The following is a 16,533-nucleotide window of genomic DNA, read 5'->3' on the forward strand; positions in this document are numbered from 1 at the left end:
CACTGGACGGTACAGTCGAAAGCGAATGTCTTTCTTCTGGAAGAGGGCGTGTAAACGGAACCGTCTAAACGCTGGCGTTTGTTCCTGTCAGTGCTGCTTGTAAAGTAGCACCACGTGAACCGGATGTTGTCTGAATGTCAAAGATGGCGCTCCACATGTCACGGTGAATTCTTAGACAGAAGAAACGAGTATGTATTCATATTTTTAAGAACATAACGGATGACAGCACATTGACTGGACTTTTATTCTAACTTATGCGGTGAACACAGCTGAGGAGGAGATGGCTTTGAGCGGAATAAGTCGCAGTGTGCGGCTGTTGTCAGGTCAAATTCAACGGTGTCGTCCTGTTGTGGCTACAAACCAGACAGGTAAGGAAGATATTTTCATTACGGCTGTTTCCCTTTATGTTAACTGGTTTAACTCTAAAGTACCAACTGGTCGGCCTTTGTTTTCTGAAACCTGTTGTCTGTTACCCAGCTCGGTGTCTGAGTCAGGCAGCCTCTCAGCCGGAGCCCAGCGCTGAGGACAATGAAGCCGTGAACCCGACCTTTATAAACAGAAACCCCCGGAACCTGGAGCAGATGGCTCTGGCTGTGAAGGACCGGGGCTGGAAGACGACCTGGCCCCACCGGGAGTTCTACCACAGGTCTGTGTGGAGGAAATATGACAAACATGTTAAGATATTTAGACATCTGTTGTGTAAAATAAGATTTTATAATAATTTTCCACTTGGTGTCACATCGGACTTGTAAACTGTGAATGTAATTTGTATTCCAGAAATAATTCGTGGAAGAAACCTGATGTAGTATGACACTGTAGTGTCTTCCGTATTAAACCGTGACTGTGGATTTTGTGTCGTTAATGTCATCAGTCCCAGAGACAGAACTTATTTTCATATATAAAGACAAATCATAACTACATGAGTGCATTTTTTTACTTGACATCTCTGTCAGACGTTTAATCCTGCAGATCTAAATAAACCATAGTTTTTTACCTACTGCGTCACTTCTATTTTACCATCTTTTCAGGTTGGAGTTTTCTCGCACCCAGCACCATGTGACCGCACAGGTGTTCTCCAGCAGCTCTCCTGTCCCGGTGGTTTCCTGTTCAACCAAGGAGTGGGCTGTAAAGAAGGAGCTGGCTTCCACAAGCTGTGTGGCGGCGTGTCAGGCCGTGGGCGAGGTGCTGGCACATCGATGCCAGCAGGCTGGAATCACCAGGATGGTGTACAGGGCGATCCCCTGGACGTACCGCTCCGATGCTGTGAGTACATGCAGCACCAACTGCTTTTTTCCCCCCCTGATAAGTCAGCGCCTGCTTCATGTTTATTTGTTCTTTGACTTGTTTCTTTCACAGGTTCAGTCTTTCAGAGCAGCAATGAAAGAGGGAGGAATCACCCTCAGTGAGCCCAGAAGGAAATACGTCAGTACCTGAATTTAGGTGTCATCTGTTTTGTAAAAATGTCCTCTGTATTTCTTACTCTCTGCTCTTTTGAGAACTCTTACTATACTGATATGAAGATCTCCAGACAATATAAAGAGAAACAAACTGAGTGATGAACGTAAGGTTGCTTGACCCTGTGCTTTGTCTCTTGTGGATAAAATGTTTCTGAACAGAAGCAATCCAGTTTATTATTTAATAAAGAAACAAAGCGGTTGGTTTGAGTATAATCATTTATTTTTAGCTCAGAGTGCTTCTTGTAAACAAGAGAGAGGTGCATACAGTGGAGAGCTGAAGACGAGACTCATTTCATTTTAATAATACAGCGAGACATTGGCTCAGGCAGAGGAGAACAGTGTGTTGTGGGTTTATAAAGTGCATGTTTTCTTTAACGGTCAGCATGCAGGTTAAATGAAATAGGCTTTAGCTTGGGTTCACCAAATGAAAAAATAACACCAGCATGAAATAAGAATATTCCACATCAGCATCTAGTGATCAGAAGTCTGACAACAGTATACTGAATAATTTACTTCAATCCAATAAATGTCATTATAAATACATGAGAAAAACCCTGAACATTTTGTCCTCACAGCAAATATGTGTTAATACATATATCTGCTTACATGCAAGACCTTGGGAAGTCACATTTATACTGCAATCAAAACGAAGTGAGAAACGGGACAAAAAACAGACAATATACAGCCACCACGTAGTAAAAACATTACACACCAGTCATAGAGTCATATTTCATTCTCAGGTTGAAGGCACTCACACAGCCCTGGTGTTTAAAGAGGGGGAAGAAAAATAAAATGGTGATGCTGGTTCTTAACATGCTGACATGATAAAGACTTTCAATTAAATATATTAATTGGCACCTTGGAATACATTGTTTGGCAAACATGCTTGTGCCATAAAACTGGCCCTCACTTGGTCCATAAACCACAGCTGAGATCCTCCCAGCTGTGGACAATCTTGTGAAAAAAAGACTTCTGATGACAGAGAGAGAGAGAGAGTATGAAACACATTTTAAACAGTCTACCTTGGATTGGCAGCATACAACCTCATATTTACAGAGGAAAAGTAAAAGAGAACAGTAATTGCATAGATATGTCTGGAATCCGTGTATGGTTTTTGTTCTTTCATTATTTTGTTTCAAAAACAAATCGGAAAAAAACAAGTTGTTTTTTCCGTTTTAAAACCAAAACCGGAAAATATTGATTTTGATATTTAATGTGCCCGATTACTGTAGCTTTGTGTGTTACACTTGATAAACCTGCAGCAGGTACACTTGGGCGGTGCCTGATTAAATGTAATTAAAGATGAGCTTGAACATCAACATAAGTGTGTTTTTAGTAAGAAAAACAGGAGGCTCAACGTTCAGTTTGTAACTCACTAGCAACTGGGACAGGAACGCCTCAGAAGTAGCCTAAGAATCCGGTTTTTAAGTTTTCTTCAGTATCAAATTAATTCAGTGTTAGTTGTCAGTACATCCGTACACAGCAAACATTAACTGTTACCAGTTAAATTGGCAAGCAAAGGTTCGGTTAATTTTCATTCAGCCTCTCTACACCGTTTCAACCTGACCTTTATTTTCTTTGTGAGATGGAAAAATTTAGGAAGTTGCGCGGCACTGCCGAGAGCCTCCAGTTGCCGTAACATATGGTTTAGGCTATGCCTAAAATCAGGAGCATCGGACTTCATCCAGCCAGAGGGAACGACCACTGACCGTCCAGTGCGCTGATTCCACTGGCAACACATCCCATAGTAGGTGTACCGGAGAGGGAGCTGGGCGCTGGAGCATCCAGGGCGAGGGAGAGGAGCAACCTGGTGTGCTGCGGACGGTCGGTGATCATTCCTTCTGGTTGGATGAAGCCTGATGCAGACCACAGCTGTTGCAAACAACAGGTGCTCATGTACAGCAGCCAGGTAGGTTTTCAAACTAACAGTTTTTCGGTTTTTGTTTTGAAACAGAAAACGACTTGCTTTTTTGGTTTTTCCGATTTGGTTTTGAAACAAAATAATCAAAGAACGAACCATACACGCATTGTCTGGAGTGGTGATACAAGAGCAGAAGAGGGAACGAGGGAGGACGCTACGTGGAGGGAGAGACCGGAACATCTGTATGTGGTAAGATATGTTCTTAAAACACTAAAAAGAAGAATACTAATACAACACTGATACTTCAGCCATCAGATATTCAGGCTTTCACTGGAATAGCAATACTGCAGAAAGACCCTTTTATCAACAGTTATCCATCTGTTACAATAGTTATAAGATCTGCAATGCACAAATTAAAACTTTCATCATCTAAATAATCTAAATATAAAGCCAGAGTGTATCAGTGTATAAAAACCTTGGCATGTTACCGGAGCACACTTTTACTTCAGGTATCGTCTCATTCACCACTTTTTCCTCCACCATCGATTGCCTCCTTTATAGGTTCCCCCCTGTACCTCCCTGCTCTTCCATCTCTTTAGGTTTTGCTTTGACTGGCGTCCTGCAGGCTTCGTGGTTCAGGTGAAACATCCACACACTCTCTCTGGTGAATCAGCCCCCGTCGTGCCAGGCTATGCCTCCGCTGCCCTGGAGACCGCCTCGGACTGCCAGGTATCTTGGAAAAGAACAAAGAGGCAATGAGCATTGGCACTAAACTAAACTGTTTAGAGTTTTTCAACCTTAAATCAGGGTGAGGAAGCTAAAAAAAACAAGTGAAACATGGCATCAAAAGCTGTTAAAAGGTTCAGTGTGTTAGTTTTAGTGACATCTAGTGGTGAGGGTTGCGAATTGCAACCAACAGCTCACTGTGCATTCACGTGCTACTCAGATGGTCTCAGTTGTGAAGTTGTTCTTCTGACTTCAGTGTGTGTCCATGTGCTCTTAAGTCAGAATGTGGAATCAACATGGAGGCTACTACAAATATGTGTTGGATTAGCATTATCAGAGTGTATAAACAACACGGAGACATCTATGATATCTTCTATCAATTTAATTCCTAAATTCAACAACACAATGGCTGTGAAAACTGTCAACATATGGTCCTCTTTTAATCTCTCTCTCTATATAGACTACCCCTGGCAGTTTTTAAGTTTTTATTATTTGTCTACTTATAAATTTGTATACTGTTCTGTGTACTTCTTTATGTTCCATGTACACTTTTTTCTTTATTCCTCTTTTTGACACCTCAAGAATGTGCCATCAGCGACCGCTCACCCCCCCTTTCCAAGCATGCAGGAGAAGCTACAGTGTACGACATGCTCTTGCCGGCTCTTCTACTAAATAATATGTGGTCCTCTATTTGTCCAAATTTCACTTCTCTTCTTACTTCTAATAAACCAGACAACAACAACAACAACAACAACAACAACAACAACAACTACTACTAGTTTTTCTAAGGTAATAAAAACTTAGTGGTTCACCACTGGAAACATTGTTATGTATATTATATTGCATTTCTATCAATAGATCCTCCTAAATATTACACACTGGACCTTCAACATTACAACCAGAAATATATTTCCTGTATCTTCTTTTTCTGGCATTATTGTTAAAAACTTTAATAAAAACAACTAGCGAATTTAAAGTGACACTGTACATTTGCACTTCAAATACCAACCAAGCTGATATGCTTACAGAAATATAAGCAGAATCACACTCAAGTTTGTTAAATATTTAAAACACACATCTAACACCTCTTTCCAGAATTAATTTCAACACCGGGCTCCTCTAACTTTCCTCAACTTACAAATCAGCCATTTGCGTGTTCACCAGCTAAAACTATTAGGAGCGTGAAACAGAGAGTGGCTTCATTTACCTGTCCTTTATCCACCACATCATCTAGTTCACTAATGGACTGCATGAGGGAGAAAAGGTTCATCCTGCCACTGCGATTAACACTCGAAGCAACCTTGAGTTGAGAAAGAAAAAGAACATCAAAAAACATTGTGAAGCGGTGAGATCAAACGGCTTCAGACGCGATGATGTTGGCCAGTCTGCTCACCTTGTCTGGTTCATTTACTGTGATAATAGGATTGATGTCTGGTGGTTCTGTCTTCTCGGGTCCCTGGGTGGTATCAGAGTCGGGGGTGGGCTCTTCAAACACCTGGGTGCGTTTGGGGAGATAAAAGGATTGTAGCTGTGAAGATGAAAAAGATCAGCAGGATTTAAAGTGCGAATAACATATCAATGAATATTATTACCTCTGCGTGCTCCACTGGATCCTCTTTTTCATCTGAACTCATTTCATCCTCATAACCATCCAGCTCATCGTCAAGGTCCTCATAGTCCTCCTCTTCCTCTTCTGCCTTGGCTCCTTCCCCTCCCTCCTCCTTGCGTAGTGACTTTTGTCTTTGGTCTCTCGACATTCGCCTCCAGAGGGCGCTGTGACGCTGCTGACTGAAAGGATGAAGGATCATACAGGACCAGGTTATCCCCAGGATTCTCAAAGTTAAATTTAAGACTTTAAGACCTTTTCAATACCACCTAGGATGAAATTTAATACCAACTTCACCGTTTAATGGAAAATCTGTGTTAATTTTAAGCCTGAGAAAATTATTTACGAAGTTACATGAATTTAATAAAACATTTTATTATAATACATTCATATTTAACACGCTATAGCTAGGGGTGTGTTTGTACTTTGATAAGATAAAATTAATCAAGGATGTCACTTTTTGGTGAAAAGAGGTGGGGACATAAGGGTTCAGATTAGGGGTGTGACGATACACTTAGTGCACATGCATGATTCACAATATTGGGTTCACGAGAACAAGACAAGAAGATATTTTAACACCATTTAATAAAATATTCAATGCTGAAATATATTTAAATGGGGATCCCCTAGAAAATTTTGAGCACTAAAACACTTAATTTCCTGCATTCTGGAGACATTTTCTGCATCAATTTATGGTAGAATTGTCTTTATTTAAATAAAGTGATTCAGATTTTTTGAGCTTAAACTTTTTTGAACAATGCACATCTGTTTCTTTTATCTTTAAATTGCATTGCATGTTTTCTTATTGGGCAAATAAATCTTTCTCAAACTATTTTCATTTCTTGTTGCAAGCCATCTTTCACAACATATTTAAAAATGCTTTAAAAAAAGTGATGGAGACATGTCCCCAGTATCCACAGTGTAAATGACACATGAATGAATACAATAAGGGGTGAAATCAAAAATGCAAACAAATTGTGTGGTATGAGTTGTTGCAATTAGTTGCACCTTGGTTAGATAAGGTAAAGTAATATATTATGCCAATTGTTTCAGTGATTATTCATCTTGTTCTGTTTTTCTAAAGCATCTAAAGGCTGCTTGAAATATAGTATTATATAGTATTGGCTTGAAAGCAGCGGGGATAAGGAGTTGGGCTCCGGTTTGTTTTTCCCTCGTTCTCTTGATTGGCGCATCTGGGTGAAGTAAGTTTAATGTGCATTAGTTTGATGTTTCCATTCACATAACGTTAGCCTACAAAGGCGGCGCAACGCCGACACACAGACCCTGTGTTGTTGTGCTAACCTCAGCGCCACTGCCCTCAGCCTCGCCCGCCAACTTGTTCGCATCTCTGGCTTTCTGAATTTCAGACACTTGCCCATTCTGAGTCGTCAAGCTAACATTAGTGGCACGTCAGAGACGTTTTCTTTTCTTTTCTACCAACTGACTGATTCGCACAGAGCTGGATGCCAGAGCTGTTGCAACGCAAACACTTCACAGTCCAGAGCGTAAAGCTGAACACTGACGTAAACAGGAACGTTACCTGTACTGCCGTACTTCACTGATGACGTTATGGCATTAATTAAATCCTACGAAAGGACAAGAAAAATTTTAAGACCGTGGTAAACGAATTTTAATACTTTGGTAATGAAATTTAAGACTTTTAAGGCCTATTTTTGGAATATGAAATTTAAGACTTTTTTAATACTTTTAAGACCCTGCGGGTACCCTGAGTACAGTGTTACCTGCATAAACCCACACACAAATTCTTAAAAAGCCCCAGACAGTGGCAAACCCCAAATAAAGTGTAATATTTTATTTAAAGTGTCTTGTAATTTTCATGTCAGCAATGTGACACTGGACATCACCACAATCGCTATGTTAGAATAAAGATCTTCATGCAGCATCAGGCCTAAGCTGACCTTGCGTTGAGGATGCCGTTGTAGGTCTGGAGCTGCTTCATGAAGCCCTCGTTTGGCTTGACGATGGAGCGGCGATCCCTCGTGTAGGCCAACGCCACATCCAGTGACCAGTGCTGCTGCTTCATGGCATATGCGATCACTGTGGACGCAGAACGAGAAACGCCCATCTTGCAGTGCACCAACACCGCCTGTCCACTCTTCCTGCGACACACAGAGATGGAGAGGAGCTCAGTCAGCGGTTTAGGGATTTTGCTTTACAAATAGTGGAAAGATAATAGTGGGAAGTGACTAGATTCCCTGCCGGAAAGTACATTTTTAGGTGGTCCAAATGCAATTGAAAAACAGAGAATCACAATTTTTCTGTAGCTTAAACTTGTTGGAAGTAGAAGTCACAGAGTGACATCTCTAAACTGCAAAATTGGTGGTGCAGCAAAGATAGGAACGTAGTACATGATAAAAAGAAAAAGTTAAACATTTTGAGAAATTATTCCTACTATATTATTCCTTTTTATATACAGTCTATGTATTATTCACTGCTGGAGAGTTAAATGACACATATGTGTGGGTACGCTAAGTAGGATACTAACAGCTAACATGGCTCTGTCCAAAAGGTTAAAAAATAAAAAGGCAGCCTACCAGCACCAAACTTATTGATTAACGCAGAATATCTTGTTTGTTTAACCCAAAGAGTAAAAATACAGTTTTACAGGGGTTATGTTTGGGACTATTTCTTGGCCAGGCACAGTAACTTCCTGGAGTCTCTGCTTGTTGCCTAGCAATTACTGAGAGCCAAAAAAATATCCCGGCAAATAGTGAGCTTTAAAAGGTGCTGGCAGACAAACTTATCGGCCAGGCAATATTATCGGCCGATGAGCTAATTGCATTTAAATCATTATCAGCGTTTATAACAGCTGATTTATGACTATTAAAAAAAGAAACGTAGAGTTGGATATTTCACTCATGTCATTAGTGTTGCATAGTTTGCCCTGCAACCCCCATTAACAAAACTGCAGCACCACTAATACAAAACAATCAGCTAACCGGAGTCTACCTGAGCATGCAGAAACAACAAATAATTTTCAAAATCAAAATATCAGCTTATAAATTGGTCAGGCTCCAATTAAAAGACACAAAACTACAAGAGGTCATCATGGACTGTAAGCACAAATCACATTTCCCCCCCATTTCAGAGCTTTAGGCCAAATGTAGAAGTCAGAAGTGAAACGTGTTGATGTTGATTTTAGTGTCTAGTTATTGATTAAATCTAAACTTGTAATATGCAAAAGTCACTGTAGTCAAAAAACGGCGCAATGCCTTTTCACAAGTTTAGATTTGAACCTGATGTTCTGGTGTTTGGGCTCAAGGACTACCTTGCAGTGTTGATAAAGTTGTATGTGTCTGGCCAGTGAGAAAGAAGGTCGGTGGCCTCCACATCGTACACTCTGATGTTCATGTAAGTGAAGGATTCTGGGAAGAAGTTGTCAATCTCCCTCGTCACATTCAGAATGTAGCCCACGCTGAAACACACACAGACACACACTTAGACTCACAGAGGTGACTCAGCAAAACACAAGTGAGTATTATTCATGTCATGAGACAAGGGATAAATAAGAGATGGACAACAACAATACACAGAGCTATAGAAAGTGTTGCAGGTAAAAACACTGACTTGTTTTTCTGCAGCTCCTCAAAGTTAGCTGCATTCCACTCAGAGCCCTGAAACCAGATATAAAAGGAGGTAACAGAGAGGTTTAGTTGAGGGCGCAAAAAGGACAGGGCCTATAGAATCGACTTCCTTATCGCTGTCAACACAGATCTCCCACAAAGGGGAAGTTACAGTCACATGACAACATCCTGGTGAAAGCACACTTCCGTCAGTTTACTGGCTAAAGCATAAGACAGGCTTCTCACAATGGCCGGTAAAATAAAGCTCATCACTCTTTTTGAAGCCGAACAATCACTCACCAGGTAAAGGTAGTCAAATATTTTGGAGGGTTTGTCCATCTGAGCCATGGTGACCAGGATCTCGTTGTCAATGTACTCATTAAAGGGTCTCATGTCAAAGCCTATCCTGGCCTCCAGGGCAGAGTGTACCTACAGTAGCAAAGGGAAGATCAAATTATACAGGCATACGTACTATACATTCTCTTTTTGACATTTAACTGACTTGAGCCATGCTGTAATAGCTCTGACTTTTATACAAGCCAACTTCCTCTTGATATCATTCCACATGTCTTACCATTTTAGACGTGAGGTTGTCCAGGTCTTCAGTCCTCATGATGTCTCTCAGGTGCTCTTTGATCAGCCGCTCGTTGGAAATTCTGTCTGCAGAGCTTCCGGTAACAAGAAAAAAAAAAAAAAGTGGACATGTGTGCACCAGCAATAAGAACGGACGATAACTTTCATCTTATTTCCAGCAGTGGATTGAAACTAAATATATTTACTCAAGTACTATACAGCTTTGAGGTACTGTACCTAGGTCCACTACTGTTCCTGCGGACTGACTCCAAGTCGTTCATGGCCTCCCACTCGTTGATGCAGAAGCGGTCCGACTCGATGTGCTTGTAGTAGTGCTGGGCCCACTCCAGGCCATTGCCAGGGATCACCACTGCCTTGACTGCCCGCTCACAGCAGCCATGCAACACCTGTAGTACTGACCTTACAGTGGAGGGGAGGGGAAGGACAGAAGTTAATGTTTATTTGAGGACACTCAACTACAGAGTTTACCAGTGCAGAAGTCTTAAGATGTAATGTGAGATCACAAAATGGGAACTCATACAGTATAAAATCTTACACAGAACTTGCATCACTCAACATAAAAAATTCAAACAGACTCACTTTTTTTATTTTATTTACTTATATAAATAAAAATAAAGGAGGGGGAAAAAAGAAAGAAAAAATAGACTGTGAGGGAAAAGTCATGGTGGTGAGGTACTTTTGGAAGTGATGTGATAGTTGCCATAGGACAGACATTTGTGTTTTAACATTTAACACATCAATGTCAGTCTTTTCACTCACCACATGGTCTGCATGGAAACAGGCTTAAATATTCTGGTCCGTTCAGCTGAGGTCACGCTGAAACCACTGTAAAAAAGAGAAATTTGAGCGACAATAACAAAGCCAGAGGAAGATAGAGAGAAGAGAGAAATTAGGTAGTAATGCTGATAAGAAGCATTGTTGGGCAGACAGAGAGCTCATTCAGTTATTCAGTGTAAATTAGTGATGTTCTTGTGAGGAATGAAAATGTGAGAACAGAGAGAGAGAGAGAGAGAGAGAAATTAGCACAGTTGGAGGTGTGATCCAGCTTGAAGAGGTTGAACATGCTGGTGTGACATGGCAGCCGATCAGAGCGTCTTGTACGACACACTCGGCGAGTGGCGGGAGATTAGTTAAAACACAGCAGGCGACGGCAGAGCCACCCCCTCGTGTTAGCCCCGCTGTTTTTAGAGCTTCTAACTCTCAGTTTCACGGTGCCCTTCTCTGCATCCTCCACTGAGCAAGCGGTTGCCACATTTATAACGAACACTGTGATGAGTGGTCACAAGCCAAAAAAACAAAACAAACATCCTCTACCATGTACACTAAAACTGAGTTAGAGTGGACATTTGGGGTTTTGGATGCACCACAATGCAAGCAGGGAGTTTATTTACCTACGGCTAAACTCTCGCTGATCTTTCAAGACTGACACAGAAAGAAGCCAATCATACCTTACTTTCATTTCATGACAAAAACACATGATCTCCATGCTTATATAAGGGGCCAGAGTGTTAGGAGCAGTTGTAATTCATGGCGAATGATTCAGCTCCATAAATAGAGACATTACTCATTCACATTATTTCTGGCCAGAATCCCAGATATCAGGCTGTGCCGTCTGTGCTGCAGCCTCACAAACTCCCTGCTTGTGCTTTTACATTTTTTTTTTAATTAAATCCTCAATGTTTCTTACCCATCTCCGTCCAGATACACCTGTGTGTCGCTCCATATCGGCAGAACCAGACCGATGGTGCACTGATCACTGCAAAGAGGCAGGGAGGGCACAGAGACTCAAGACAAGGAAGGAAGTTTAACTCAAAGCTAAACCAGAAATTATTAACTTAATGGGAACTCTCATTTTGTGCTCTCTTTGTGACACAGTACTTTAGCATCCTGGTCACACACACACCTGTCTGCGCTGGGGAAATCCATGCCCAGCAGGATGCTCTCCTGTTTGCTGCCGAGGGTGGAGACAATGATCAGATACCTGACTCTGACCGAGCTGACGGACTCCAACTGCACCGCCTGCACAACAGAGACCAGACGACAAGAGCAGCAGGGAGACAAGATGGTGTGAGAGACACAAGTGAGGCCAAGTAAAGTAACTTATTCATCTGAAGTTAACCATTAAACCAAATAAACCGATTAAACAGTATGAAAAATGTTTTCCTTGGTCTGCCATCCACACAGCCTCTGTTTTCAATATATCTCTGTGTAGTCCATCACACGCTGTTGCTAGTACCACTACTAGTACAAGTACTAAGTACTACTAGTACAAGTAATAAGTTCCACAACTGATGGCTGGTAATACAGCTGATAGTAAAGTCCTTGTGGGAAGCTCTTAAACCTGTGACTTGACGAGCTGACTACTGAACAATAAATTATTTCATGTAAAATTTCCATACATGCTGGGTTATGGTGCAATGAAAACATAACTGACAATAAAACTAAATGTTCAGTGTGATGGATTACCCATATCATCATATTTTATAGCTAAATAATTCCAGCAGCTGCCTGCGAAACACACTGGTCAATCTCAAAATCAGATGGGAAAGCATCAGTAATTTGTTTTTTTGCAGTATAGGGCTGAAACAAACAAAGCTACCAGTATAGTCGGGTGATGTGGAATTCGGCCAACATTTCTATATGAAACTTTGATATCCTGCAGCAATGTTGTTATTAACAACTTGCAGAATATGACTGTCTACCTGATGTGGCCTGGTCACATCACACTGTCCATCTACATCTGCACAATTAAATCGTACAATAATCAAAAACAAATTAAATTAAATTCATGTGTGTGATATTTGTGAGATGTTGGAGCAATGACATGGGAAATGCAGCTATGCTCAGACTAAATAACAGGTTAGTTATAATACAGAAGGACTCTAATCGTCAGAACTGCTCTCAAATGTGTTTTTTTGTTAGGGATGAACCATCCAAATTGTTCTCCCTGTATACCATAAAGGACCTTTCAAAGACAACACAACAACTGCACCGCTGCGCTATGAAATTCATTATTTTGGGTGTTTTGTTGCTGCGTCGACCAACACTTAGCGCACCACTTGGTGTGCGTGCAAAGTTGAACTTTTACACTGAATCCAGCGGCCAGCACTGCGCAAGTATCTGCTATAATCTTATACCAGTCCTCTTTTTGGCCCAAAGGCATCATAAGGCCAGGGATGGCCATAACAACCAAAGTTAGGAACCCACCGTGACTGAACAAATGTTAACTGATAGCAGAAATACTGAATTTTACAATAACTTTAACAAAGAGACTGTATTAATGTTGATCGGTCACATTATTGCAGATACCCAATCGACTTAATAGGGTCAGCTCTCATTCTGATCATGTGTATCAGACTGATGCATCCCTAGGTTCAAAGGGTACCCACAATGCTGGGAGATTGTAAGATTGTGAAAAGAGCCAGATGATTCCATCATAATCTACTCAATTTATGAGTAAACTCAGCATACTGAGGTTATGATCTTTACCTGAGATATGATTACACATGTTGACAGAGAATGTTTACTCAAATAACCAGGTCACAAACAAAATTCTTTCTGCGTGACATTTTTAAGGTTCTGCTGATCTGATTCCTCACCAGCTTGATGGTATCTTCTGGTCTGAGCAGTTCAACCATGGCATGAAGCTGTCTGTGCCGTCTGTCTGACGATCTGCCGCCCTTTATCGAAGAAGTTGGAGCGGGATCGGTCTCCAGATTAAGCCCCCCTCCCTCGCCATCTTCCAGCAGAAGGACTGCCCCCTTCACCAGCGCAAAGCTCTCCCTGCAGATGGACAACAATCAGTTAGTGTAACGTTACTGTAATCTTCCAACTGGGATGCATTTTGTTATTTGACAATCCAAAGACAATGGTGGTGTACATCTACCTTTTCTGAAGTCTCCCTCTTCTCTGGAGTGTTTCATCCTGAAAAAATTAAATAATTCACAAGCCTTATCAAGAAGAATGGAAAATAAAAAGATTTTCCTCTATTGTCTTTGTGTGTGATTCAGCTTTCTGTGTACAAACCTACATTATGCTCAAGTGTTTTTTGTTTTAATGATGATGAGGGTCTCTGTTCTACACTTTTGCAGACGACTGTGACGTTTCTGTTGTGCAGGCTGTACTTGTGAAAAATAGTTGACGTATGTACATCCCAAAGAAACTTCTAAGCAGATGCTAGATACACTAATTAATAGGAGAAAACATTGCACACTGTTTCTAATGTTCCCGAAAGGGCACATTTCTGACTTGATGAAGACAGTGATGAAACGGCGTAACAAACTCTCTGGGAGCATTGGAGGCAGTGTGTGTGTGTGAGGTTATTCATGTTGAAGTGTGGACACAAATGACATGTGAAATGTGGTGCAACACAGATATGGTGCAGTTGAAGGCTTAAGTGAGGAAACAGACACAGAGTGATACGGTGTGTAAGCACAAGGAAGAGAGCACTAAGGATGTAAGATCAAAGACATTGGCAGTGAAATTAAAACAATAAATTAAAAGAGAAATGCAATGCAGGAGAGGGGCTGGGGAAAGAAACAAGAGTGAGAGGTAGAAGTAGCAGTAGCAGTAGCAGTAGTAACAAGGGTATACAGAGAAAGAAACTTGAGACAGTAACATTACCTGTTATGCAACTGACAAGTCCAGACAGAGTCAAGAAAAAAAAAGAAAAGAAATAAATTACAGATAAGTGAGCATGAGCCAGGAGAGAAACGATGAGGGAAAGAAAAGGGGGGGGGGACAAAAGTTAAGATAATAGAGTGATTAGATTCTGTGACAAAATATGCTAAAAATGAGAGTTGGGTCCACAATCAGGTCTTTTATGGTTTAGTCAGCAATGACAAAGAGCAGAAGAAAAGCCAGACCTTGGATGTAAAGTTGAATAATCTTCATGAGTAGAGTGACAGAATGAGAGGAGGAGGCAAAGATAAAGACAGAGGCTGATGATACAGTGTTTATGTGATTATATGTATATACTCAATGGCAGTGAGCATTTACAAAGAGGGTGAGCCAATCACACTCTGAGATCATTGTAAGGAATGTGAACAGGAGCTAAAAATCACTTTGATTTACAGTATCTGTGGCATGTCTGCTCTGTAAGCCTATCATCGTGATCGCATCCCTGGCAGAAACTGAAAAACAAAACAGCCTCCTTATCATTAAGGCAAATGGAGTGATGATTTCCACAAAAGGACCCGCACATGAACAACTGCTCTCCGCACAGAACTCAGGGGGGTCTCGTAGTTCTGAACCCCTTGTTGTTAAGCAAAGGTAAACAATTTTATATCTGAGGATATGATATGCAACATGCGCAATTTGTTTGTGTGCAACAAGGCATGAGGATGGCTGAACTCACTGGAGCGGTGGAGATGGATGGGAGTCTATGCAGGGTCAACAGAGCCATCGCACAGCACAGGTATGTCTCCACCAAACCTGCTGTTGCTGACAGGCCCAGACAAGCTGCGCAGGTTCCTCAGCCAAAAGTGTGCGGTGGGCAGAGGTGAACACTGGTGTGTTTTTGTTCTGAAATGACACATTTGGGTTTGATTACATACAAGAAACAGTATTTATAAGAGAGATTCCTAAAGAAATGTCTGAGGATGACAGTAGTAGTAGTAGGGCGTTCTATGAATTGGAAGGAAGAGCTCATAATAGTTTCATTGTTGTTCAATCTAGTACAGGTAAGGCTGGGCAATGTGAGGATTAATTTCATGATTATATATATATATATATATATATAGATAGATATATAGATATATAGATAGATATAGATAGATATAGATATAGATAGATAGATAGATAGACTACAAAAGTAACATAAATAAGAATAATATCGTAAATAAATAAGATAAAATGCTGATAATTGAGTTCCTTGTGCTCAAGACAGAGTGTAATGATTGTTGGAAAAAATAAAGTGTTGTAAATAAGGATCTGTCTCAAGTACAAAGCATATTAATATGACCTACCGGTTAGCCGAGGATGGCATAACGAATGAAATGTCTGCGCTTAAATCTTCCCATAAAAGGCTTCTTGAGTCTGTGGACTGCTGTCCATCAATATGTCACGAATAGTGAGGTAACGCCTGCATTGACTATCTGACAGCAAATAAGCGACATGGCTCCGGTTCGTTGCACACAGATAGTACACTGCCTTTATATCCTGGCATTGTTAACAACTGAGTAATAATAACGAAGTGGTTTGGTCCGAACTGACGAGATAACAACAGACCGCGATTCGTTTCTGCAACAAACCAAACAACAGAGATATGTAGCCTGTTAATAACAGCCCTTCAAAACTAACAGCTGGCGATAATGCTAACCGCTACTGGGTCCATAACAAAATAAAAATAAGAAGACATTTGTCTCACCTTTTCCAGACTCGGTCCGCACTCTAATTTCCTGGTTTGAGAAGCTACTTGTTTGTTCTTCAAGTACCGAGTGCTCCTTATTCCGCCCTCTGTCGCTTTCGACGGTGATGACCATTTACAGCGCAGCGGCTGCCCCACTCAGCTGAAGCAGCGCCAGCAGCAGCAGAGTGAAAATGCAGGAGAGGACAGTGACGTCAGACGTAGGCAAACTTTGAAGTACGTCGATCGAAGTGGTCATTTAAAAAAAAAGGCTCCCCCGAAACGGAAGATGATTCATTTTTCATTTTCAGTTGAGGATTATTTATATTATACTCACGAACTGCTGCCAAGAAAAACAG

General features: G+C 41.1%; 2 protein-coding genes across 2 annotated transcripts; one reads left to right on the forward strand and one right to left on the reverse strand.

The window, feature by feature from the left end:
* Window positions 1-121: 121 nt before the first annotated feature.
* On the forward strand, window positions 122-1,658 carry mrpl18 (mitochondrial ribosomal protein L18). The gene is made up of 4 exons (XM_038699526.1): window positions 122-368; window positions 478-646; window positions 1,029-1,263; window positions 1,357-1,658. The coding sequence occupies exons 1-4, from the start codon at window positions 281-283 to the stop codon at window positions 1,432-1,434; spliced, it is 570 nt and encodes a 189-aa protein (XP_038555454.1). The 5' UTR covers window positions 122-280; the 3' UTR covers window positions 1,435-1,658.
* Window positions 1,658-16,351, reverse strand: si:ch211-203d1.3 (protein phosphatase Slingshot homolog 3). Its single transcript, XM_038699518.1, has 17 exons — window positions 16,196-16,351; window positions 15,185-15,351; window positions 13,715-13,752; window positions 13,428-13,611; window positions 11,732-11,847; window positions 11,516-11,584; window positions 10,588-10,653; window positions 10,045-10,227; window positions 9,809-9,902; window positions 9,535-9,663; window positions 9,239-9,285; window positions 8,940-9,086; window positions 7,570-7,770; window positions 5,637-5,832; window positions 5,438-5,539; window positions 5,252-5,344; window positions 1,658-4,051 (listed from the first exon to the last, which is right to left on the reverse strand). Exons 2-17 carry the CDS (start codon window positions 15,230-15,232, stop codon window positions 3,914-3,916), a joined length of 1,851 nt encoding a protein of 616 aa, XP_038555446.1. The 5' UTR covers window positions 15,233-15,351; window positions 16,196-16,351; the 3' UTR covers window positions 1,658-3,913.
* Between the last annotated feature and the right edge of the window lie 182 nt (window positions 16,352-16,533).

The sequence above is a fragment of the Micropterus salmoides genome, unplaced genomic scaffold, assembly GCF_014851395.1.
Source record: "Micropterus salmoides isolate LMB-PRFRI ecotype aquatic unplaced genomic scaffold, ASM1485139v1 Ms_hic_scaffold_5, whole genome shotgun sequence".
In the NCBI taxonomy this organism is placed as follows: domain Eukaryota; kingdom Metazoa; phylum Chordata; class Actinopteri; order Centrarchiformes; family Centrarchidae; genus Micropterus; species Micropterus salmoides.

What these genes read in the sequence shown, in the direction of transcription:
- mrpl18 (XM_038699526.1), top strand. Translation starts at nt 281, where the DNA reads ATGGCTTTGAGCGGAATAAGTCGCAGTGTGCGGCTGTTGTCAGGTCAA. An exon ending in CACCGGGAGTTCTACCACAG is followed by an intron (nt 647 to 1,028) that starts GTCTGTGTGGAG and finishes CCATCTTTTCAG; the next exon opens with GTTGGAGTTTTCTCGCACCC. An exon ending in GGACGTACCGCTCCGATGCT is followed by an intron (nt 1,264 to 1,356) that starts GTGAGTACATGC and finishes TTTCTTTCACAG; the next exon opens with GTTCAGTCTTTCAGAGCAGC.
- si:ch211-203d1.3 (XM_038699518.1), bottom strand. Translation starts at nt 15,232, where the DNA reads ATGGCTCTGTTGACCCTGCATAGACTCCCATCCATCTCCACCGCTCCA. An exon ending in CAGAAGATACCATCAAGCTG is followed by an intron (nt 11,848 to 13,427) that starts GTGAGGAATCAG and finishes TCTGTTGTGCAG; the next exon opens with GCGGTGCAGTTGGAGTCCGT. An exon ending in GAGGAGCTGCAGAAAAACAA is followed by an intron (nt 9,087 to 9,238) that starts GTCAGTGTTTTT and finishes TGTGTGTTTCAG; the next exon opens with CGTGGGCTACATTCTGAATG.